Source organism: Chaetodon trifascialis, chromosome 14 (assembly GCF_039877785.1).
Source record: "Chaetodon trifascialis isolate fChaTrf1 chromosome 14, fChaTrf1.hap1, whole genome shotgun sequence".
In the NCBI taxonomy this organism is placed as follows: Eukaryota; Metazoa; Chordata; class Actinopteri; order Chaetodontiformes; family Chaetodontidae; genus Chaetodon; species Chaetodon trifascialis.
This window is the reverse complement of record NC_092069.1, coordinates 3,027,666-3,037,530: the sequence shown is the minus strand read 5'-3', so window position 1 is coordinate 3,037,530 and position 9,865 is coordinate 3,027,666. Positions and strand designations below refer to the sequence as shown.

Below are 9,865 nucleotides of genomic sequence, written 5' to 3'. Positions count from 1 at the left end.
GTCACTGTATGGTTTGGTAGATGAGCAAAGCATTTGTGGGACACATGAAAAAAGGGAAGAAGTGGATCTGTATCATCTGTATCACAGATTTTTATTTCTGTGTTGCAGAATCCATGTTCTAGCTGGGCCAAGAGAGGACACTTGGTGGCCTCAAACAACATGCAGGGCATCACATCACTTCACTGTTTTTCAGTTTGCTCTGTTATGTTTATTATGATTTTGTTTTCCTGTTTAATTTTAAATTCTTTTGAATTACAATTTACTTTGTCAGGTAATTTTGTTCATTCCATTCTTCTATGAGTCTCTTCTTGACTGATGCTTCTTGTTTTCCATTGACGAGTATTTTTATCATGTCATTTGGTTACTTCACCTCTCACAGGGGAGGGGGAGGGCAGCAGCTGAGGGGGAGGAGCTTATGGTTATAGAAAGTGCAAGTGATTTTGCAACTGGTTGCAGAGCTCAGATTGCTGTGGGCCTGCATCGCACAGTCAGGGACAGAAACCTACTCTGTTACTCTGTAGCCTACTAAAATTAACCAGTCATCTGCAGTACTGTCATGGCTGAGAGGGCAAGTCAGGCTGATCATGAGGAAGAAGAGGAGCAGGGACAAGACAAAGATACAAACACTCCTTATCAACAGAGTGACACTGTCACTGCTGGGGAATCTCCATACTTAGATTCTATTGAGGATCAGCAGCATCCAATCCAACCTGAAGAAGAGTCTGAATGTCCGGGCTGCCAGTTGCTGGGTATACTGACACTGCCTTGTGGACACAAACTGTGTCCCAAGTGTATTGAGCTGAGCCAAGGAGAGCTGGGCCAGACTGACTGTACTATCTGCTATGGATCACAGCTGATGGACTCAGTCCTGCAAACTCTGCTGGAAGCCCTATTCCATGACCAGCCCAGAAGACCTGGGGTCACAATTGGAGCTGTGGAGGATGTCAGGGCATCAAATGATGGAGGGAAAGCCATGGTCAGATACAGGGGTATGGAGAATGAAGAGCTGTGTGTGGAGCATGGACAAATGCTCAGTGTGTTCTGTTTGGAAGAGGGGGAGCCACTCTGCCAGCAGTGTCAGACAGACAAACATGAAGAGCACCAGTGCTGTTCCATACAGGAGGCTGTCCTCGACTGTAAGGTCAGACACAAGAACCAAGACAAACTGCTCTGACTTGACATATATTAGAGGGAATCCTTGACCTATTATAGATATGAAAATGTTCACATACTTCACATTTTGAGAAGTACTTTTCAGGAAGTTTGTTGAATAATGTCTTCAGTGGCTCTGGAACTGTCAGCTAAGATAATAGTACTGGTGATATCAAGTTGTCATGTTCAATTCAACTATATTCATATTGCACCAAACCTACAACAAAAAGTTATAGAACATATTCATTAGTGTACAGAGAACCAACAATTTAAAAATCAATATTCCCATTCCTTTCAGCTCTGGTTTCGTCTCCAACCTGAGAAAAATATCAGGCTCAATAACCACTAAATACTCTACTGTGTTCAAAAGCCCATTGCAAACAGTATCTGTCTGCTGTCTGGTGCTGAACAAGTAGTGAACAGCAGGTTTAGAACTGTGTTGATAAAGTTAGCGAGACAAGAGGTTTAAAGTCGAGAGGGAAACTGCAAAGTTGGACATAACTCTCAGATTTTCTATCACTAACAGCGATCACTTTCACATTACATGTGTGGTAATTTGATCCAGTGTTAAAGTAAAATATTGATTGCAGCAGCTTTAAAGATAGTGTTTAGAAACATTTTCTAGCCACTAGATGTCACTAAATACTGTATTTAATAGCCACAATTTTAGTCTTAAGATGCCGCACTTGTCTACACTGTACTTGAGTACTGAGTAACAGTCTTTCTTGGGTAAATAATCAAAATAAGTTTTGATCATTAATTACATGTTATCAATTCTTTCCTGAGCTCAGTGATTTCAGGCTGAACTGTGCCAATGAGCTTTCCTTTGCATGCAGAGTGCTTCTAGTGGGCTGGACCTGGTGCAGCCCAGGATCTGATTATATAATGAAGTGTAGTGTGGTAAAGTAATTGAGTAGCACACACTCTGCGGCTGCAATTTAATTTAAGGCTGCAATGCACATTTTCACACAATTTTCTTTGTAAATCTGGCCCTGTATGTGGTAAAGTTTATCATAATATACCTAGCCTCATATTCTGTCTGTAGAGAGAGCTGCGATGTGCAATCAGAAGTCTCCAGGAGCAGTTAGAGAGTTCAGCCTCCATCAGACAAACCTTGGAGGATACTGCTGCTTACATAAAGGTACTGCATGTCAGAGAGTTACTAGTTCTTCACCCCAATATGGTGTCTGAAACCTCATTATGTGGAAAACACCCCTTCTTGATAGAGGTAGGATTCAAACTTCAAGTGTATGTACGAACTAGCAAGTATTATAGAGTATCTATCTGAACTGGCCCAGGATTTTGCACACAGTCACAGCTACAACAGAGTTGCTGAGCCATGTGCTTTGGATATTAACTGTTGGGAATGACAGTAAAAATACTTTCTCATCTTTTTGAGCTTTAGAAAAGCATCTCAATTTCTCTTGGATTTCAGGAGCTTTTAAATAGTAAGAATTCCTGGTCAGGTGACAATGACGAGACAACATGTGCACAGGTTTCCAAAGATGGGACTATTTAAATAGCAGCCTACTGTATCATACTGTGAAATTACAGTGTAACTCTAAAATGTCAAAGTCAATATCATATAAATCTTCTAACATGTTGTCTCAAAACCCCGTTGTCAGAACCAATCAGTACAAACAGCCCAGGTCTTGAGGGAGGAGTTTGAGAAGATGCAGCAGTACCTCCGTGATGAGGAGGCCACACTGATGTCACAGCTGAAACAGGAAGAGGATGAGAAGAGTCAAAGGATAAAAGAAAAGATTGACAGGATCAATGATGACATACAAGTTTTGACCAGCAGTATCAGAGACACAGAAGAGGCCATGGCCTTAGATGACTTCCTCTTTCTAAAGGTAATGCATATCCCCAGGAAACCAGGAAGCTTCCACACGACCAAATATTGTTTTATATTTATCTTGTATCGTAGTTATGTGTCCTAACGACCAGGACTAAGAACAACTGCTTCTTGCCATTATAATTCAGTCTCTTTCTTGCAATGTAAAGCAAAGCAAGAAATTTAAACATAAATTTTAAACTGCTGTGCGTAGACCGCACAGAAAGAAAGAATGCAAAGGATGATTATGCAACCATCAAATGTGTACGCTCCTTGTGTGCAAGTAAAGATTTTGATCAGAATAGTCAACTACTGCCAGGTTTCTAATGATAATAATAATGATAATAATAATATAAAACCTTTCATACTGTACAAGAAATGCACCTCAAAGTGCTTTATAACAGAGAAATCACATGCACCAAGTGCTTCACATGAAAAAGACAAAGAATGAAAATAAAAACAAAAAAAAGGAAAAAAAATAATGTAATATAAAATGGACAACAAAATCCACTTTATAATAATAGTGCAAATAAGATATTAGGATGGAAATAGAATAAATAGTAGACATAAGGTAATGGAAAGTAAGATCTACTGAATAATAGTAAAAAATAAAAATAAAGTAAGAAAGAGAGTAAATAGAATACATACAATTTAAAATGCAAGAATTTTAAGTACAGTAGTACATAAGTCAAAGGCAAAGAACATAATCTTCACAACAGTGTCAGATCTTTTTAAAATATTCAGTGAGCTGGCTTCCCCGATATCTGTAGGTAGTATGTTTCAGAGCTTTGGGGCATAATTTTGGGGCATAACGAAGGCTGCATCCCTGATTTTACTTTAGCTGTTGGTCCCAGTCCACAAAGGGCTTTGTATACAAGGAGGGGGACCTTGAAATGAATTCTGAATGTTACAGGAAGCCAGTGCAGAGCAGCTAAAACTGGAATAATCTCTCCTCTGGTTAATAGTCAAGCTGCAAAGTTTTGAATGAGCTGAAGTCTCTCAGTGTTTTTTTTTTTTTTTTTGGGAGACCAGTAAATAATGCGTTACAGTAATAGATTTGGCTTGAAATAAAGGCATAAATCATGAATCTTTTTTGATTTATAAATGCTATATACTTGAGCTATGTTTCTAAGGTGGAAAAACGAAGTTTTTGTCACCACGATGATGTGGGACTTGTGATCTAAATCTAGATTCAATCCAAATCAAATGCTGCACTAAGAGGACAAGAACTGAGACCTTATTTTCATCAGAAATTAATTAGTCAGAGCATCATTTGTGAAGGCTAGTTTGGGAGCCTCAACAGCTGATATACTGTAGTGATGTTAGGAGACATCCACGGCAGCATGTGAGTTAAATCTGTGCCAGGATGCTCCACAGCTGAAGTAAACCGGTAAGTCTGTCCACTTTCAGCACCTTGTACAGAGACTGCTGTAGAGTCAGTTAATTGCTCATTCTTACATATTGTATGCAGCATTGTTGCAATCCTCTTTTCAAGTTGCATAATTCTCTGAGTCATTCACTCTGTGCAGCTCACAGATTTTACCATGTTGTATCCATCCCGATCCCCTGTTTCCTGTCACAGACACAGCTAAAAGGCTTGTGCTATTTGAAGCTTAACCTCACACAGAACTAAGAAATAATAACAGTGATAAAAAAAATACCCTCTGTCTGGTTACCCTCTGTTTCTGTCATTAATTTAAGTCCCTCCATTTATAAGTATCCAGGATCCACTGAAACTTTTGGCAGAAAAAAACAAAACAAAGATATCTGCAAAAGAATGTAAGGAAAGCAGAGAGTAAACAGGAGAAGTGTCTGCTCTGTAGGAGAGCAGGAAGTGAAGGTTTATAAACCTTTATTTCAAAAGTTTATTGTTTTCCAAGCCCGCTCTGTTTCCACTCCTCTTTTTCATGTGAAGAGAGTAAATTTGTAGTTTATCTGTCTCTCCTCTGTCCCCACAGAACTACAAGAAGGCCTCTGAGAGGTGAGCTCATTTAGCTAAGGTGTAGATTTGTGTTCTTTGAGAATTCATTTTGTAATAAAAAAAAAATTAGTTGTGCACATAATGTGCACAAAATACAATCCTGTTATCCTTACAATGTATTTACAGTAAATCAGGAGATTTCCCTCACCACATGCTGTACAAACGCCAGCCATACCTGCAAGTGTTGCGCACAATGCATACAATGCAGACCATACAGATGTTTCATTGCTGATCATTCTGTTGCCAAGTGCTTGCTCATGAGGGAATTGTTGGGTCTCTGTAGATAAAAGAGCTCGGCCTGTACCAGCTCTATATGAAAAGTGTCCTGAGACAACTTCTATTGTGCTTTGGCGCTATACAAATAAATTGAATTGAATTGAATGTTGTAGTGGGTCATCTTCAGTTCCTATTGTTTCCAGGGCTCAGTGTAGAGTAGAGGAGCCTGTAGTTGAACCAGGAGCTCTGCTTGATGTGGCCAAACACCAGAGTTGTGTGCAGCACCAAGTCTGGGACAAGATGCTGAGGATCATCCAATACTGTGAGCACTTCAGATTTCATAAACATAAACTGATATAATTCACACACCAGTGTTGTGGCACAGGTAGGACTGGTATATTAATTGTGTGCACTCTTGAGTGCCTCTCTTGTCGCTGCAGTCCAGCGACAACAGTGTGTAGCACTAGCCAATATTAGCTTAGAAATGGAGTCCACACATATCAAAAAAGGACTGGCACCCAATGCAAAGTTCAAGCTAACATTATTGCAAAGCATGTGAAATATGTATCAAATGGAAATCACAGAGCATTTTGGGGCAACTTCATTTTCATTTTTGGAAGATAGTGTACTAGCTGTCTGTCACTGTCAGCAGTCATTCCATCTGTGAACTGTTAATCAGAAATATAAGTACACATGGAAGGCATATGCCCAAGTAAGGAGAAGCTCTCAGCAGAGGCAAAGAAGTCCATTATAGAGTTAGAATGCACTAATGTTATGCTAATTATAATTAATCCACGGTATTTGGCAAAATGGAACACTGAAATTAGCCCACCTTTGCAAGTCATTGTATACTGCACCATTTCAAATTTTGAATCGTGTTCAATGTGTAGTGTCGTGTTTTTTGTTAGTTCATCAGTTCTTTCTGACATATGCAGCCAGTGGGTGGCACTCTTCACACATGTACCAAGATTCCAAGTAAATATATTCTACCTAGCCCCTCACTGTATAACACATGTTAAAGACCACATAACTAGTAAAATGTCTGACTACCCCACCTAACATATCTCCCCATCTATCTAGAAGTGAGAAAGGTGTCGCCACATTCACCTCAACCCTAGTCTGTCGATGGATCCTGCACTTACAGCACCTCAGCATGATCTATTGCTTTTTTGTTTGTTGGTCAAGTGATTGGCTGTTACAGACCACTATACAACAGTGTTTTCCGACCATGTTGAAATTAAAGTTTAACCGTTACACAGCTAAATGGGTTGAGACTAACTATGGGTGGTCAAATCACTGTTGATGACATATTCCCATTCCCAATTGTGATTTTGTTGTCTTAGCTGGCTAATGCTAGATAACTTTAGATTGCTTGCTAACATGGATGAATTGCAAGCATCAAATCCTGATGTCACTTTTGTGATTGGGCCTGTCCATTCCAATCCTCTTCTCATGTAGCCAAGAAGTTGGCTTCAGTTTATTTGTTTGGCAACCAATCAAAATGACAAATGATAACCTGTGACAATGACACCACTATATTGATATTCATTACATGGATATTACATTAGCTGAGATGCAAGGTGTAACGTAAACAGCAGCTAGCAGCCGAATATATGTATCTATGTATGTATGTATATATATGTGTGTGTGTGTGTGTGTGTGTGTGTGTGTGTGTGTGTGTGTGTGTGTGTGTAGCCTGATATAGCCTGATGTGGGTGAGCATTCCATCATCAGTCCCTGCAAGAAATGATCTCAATTGATCTCAATGTAGCTCACAGACCCAACTGTTTGTCATAGAACTATGCTTTTGGAAGGACATTTGAAGACTTCATCATGAGAAATTGATATGAAATAGAGCAAATTAGTGCTGAATGCAAGACAATGTTCTTGTCGATATAATCATTTGACGTTAGCAGCTGTTTGAACTTGTAAACATCATGCCCCAATTGTATTAGTTAAATTAGGTGTAGTCTACATTCAGCAATGAAAATTAAGTAATATCAACGTGAAACGTGTTTAAGGGAAGTGCCTTACATGGTGGAAAAGACTTCTGCAAAGGATACAACTGTACTCCTCTGTCCTTGCTCCTCTTTCCTCAAGATGCATTTTAGGAATTTAGGCATCCTTCAAGATAGGGTGAGATAGGCTGAGATTGAGTTTCTGAGTCACAGCCAGGAGAATGGAGGAGAGAACACAAAAAGAGAAATTGAAGGGACCCTGGTGTTGCGTGAATTTCAGACTGGCCCATTGCCTTTCAACTTTGCTCCTCACCTCATGTTACAGTGAGCACAGATCATACTGCTGATCATGCGTACAGAGTTTTAATTGCATTGCACACTGGATGCATTTGTTTTAATGCATAGAAACTGATGCCTGCAGCCCACAATAGATACATCATATAGGCAGTAGACTGATAGTAGGATGTGTTGATCTACAAAGTCAACATGATGACATTCATGCTTGTCTGTTGTTGATTGGCAATGTGTGGGGTTACATAAAAAACTAGGTGTGAGTGTTTTGATGTGTATCAGACATACACTCTTGTGTATGTGCATTGCCTTTTAGTATTGATTTCTGTCTCTGCTTCTTTGTCTCTCCCTGATGTTCTTATGCTCCTCAGTTCCTGTGACCATGGACCCTAACACAGGCTCTGCATGTTTAGGTGTGTCTCCTGACTTGTCCAGTGTGTTCGTGTGTGAGGAGCGGCCTCTTCCAGACAATCCAGAGAGGTTTGTGACACCACAAAGCATCCTGGGCTCAGAGGGCTTCAGCTCAGGCAGACACAGCTGGGAGGTGGAGGTGGGAGATAACAGTGACTGGTCTCTCGGTGTGGCCACTGAGTCAGTCTACAGAAAGGACTGGTCCAAATCTGATCTAAACCCCAGTCCTGCCTCAGACTCAGACATAGACCCTGGTGGTGGCCTCTGGACTGTGTCATTCTCCTCTGGGGAGTTTTGGGCCTCCCCCGGGCACAGCGCCCCCCTCAGACTGAGACGAAGGCCATCCAGAATCAGAATTCAGCTGGATTGGGAGAGAGGGTGTCTGACTCTTTCTGATGGCAATGACAACACCCTGATCTATCGTTTTAAAAAGCAGTGGAGCGGCATTCTGAGGCCCTACTTCTCCACAACATGTTCTAAACACCCACTGAAAATCACAGTTGGAAGGGTGACTGTTAACATAGAATAGCATCATACTGTCATGATACCAAAGGAACAATATGATTTTTGGAAAAATAGATGTTTGTCTAACAACAACAGTTAGATTTAGGAGTAAAATTAATCTCTGTGTGACTAGTTAGAGGTCTTCACGGGTCCAAAAATCTGCACCCACACCCAAAAAGACCTGGAAATGTACCTCCTAACCATTAACCTGATTAACCAAACCTGTGCAGAACCAAGAAATGCCAGGCAGGAACCAGAATGTGACTCATCCGAAAGTTTGGACCTGGATCCATGAAGAACCAAGAAATTTATCGGACCCAAACGACACAGACCCCATTAGCACAGATATCTTAACTGATTGCTATAACAAGTTGACATGAAGTAAGTTGTCAAAGCAAAACTTTGCCTTACTTAATGTAATGTTAGTTGCTTTCTCCCCTGTGCTTGGCTGTGATGCATAGCCGTCCTCCTTGCTGAGAAAGTTGGTTTTATTTCTCTAATTTCTCTTTTACTGACTGAAACATCAAGGCAGGCTAATCCATTCGCTATTTCATCTTAAAAGTCCATTTGGTGTCACAGTGATGTATGACAAAAGCGACTTGTTCACACTCAGTTTTGGAGTTTTGTTAATAATAATAAAGACAACTTCGAATGTTTGCCCTTTGAACTATAAAGATTGCTCATTTGTTTCCACAGGTGCTAACATTAGAATTGCTAATTTGCTATCATACCAAGATGAGTCTGTTGTGGCTCTTGTTGATCTTTCACTTTATTTCCCAGCCCATACTTTCTCATTCTAACCCCTAAATTCCACCGTCCACTTATGTTCCACTTATGCACTTCCAGACTGAGGAAACAGGTGCGAAGCAACACTGCAGACCCCTCACATCCTTGTCACAATCTGTTCCAACAAACAGCCAGACACAAAAACTGTTTCTTCCCACAAGCCTGATGAACAGTTAGCTAGTTATAAAGTATCAGTATAGACCTCTGACACCAAAGCATACACTGTCTGGCCTTAACTATGTTGAGTTACCTGCTTTAGAGAACTGGTCAACAATGGTTAGTATGACTGCGTTATCTTGGGATATGGGTAGCCCAGTGATGACATCCAGGGTGATGTGTGATCAAGGGCAGCCAGGAATTGGCAACGGTCTAAGGAGACCGGCAGGTGCTTGACGTGATGTTTTGCCCTGGGCACAGACAGAACAGGTAGCCTCACTTTCGGATGTTGCTGGTTGCTGGTGTTCTGTTATCCTGGTAAAAACTCATTGAGATTTAAAAACCTCTTTTACAAGAGTGACCTGGCTAAGAAAGCAGTGCACAAACAAACAGCACCACATAGAATACATACAGTGAAAATGTACAAAAGATTACAGATTACATAAGGCAAACACAAGAGCTGAAAGATCTCCTTTCTCAATCCTTCAAAACTAATCTAAAGTCCCCCAGGCTAATAAGTTCAGTCAGTTGCATAAAGAGGTCAATATATATATATATATTTTCCCTCCTCTC

General features: G+C 40.4%; 1 protein-coding gene across 1 annotated transcript; it reads left to right on the top strand.

The window, feature by feature from the left end:
• The first annotated feature begins 493 nt into the window (after nt 1-493).
• LOC139342033 (E3 ubiquitin-protein ligase TRIM35) lies at nt 494-8,375 on the top strand. The gene is made up of 6 exons (XM_070978869.1): nt 494-1,141; nt 2,198-2,293; nt 2,778-3,008; nt 4,948-4,970; nt 5,390-5,508; nt 7,807-8,375. Exons 1-6 carry the CDS (start codon nt 557-559, stop codon nt 8,373-8,375), a joined length of 1,623 nt encoding a protein of 540 aa, XP_070834970.1. The 5' UTR covers nt 494-556.
• The last annotated feature ends 1,490 nt before the right edge of the window (nt 8,376-9,865 follow it).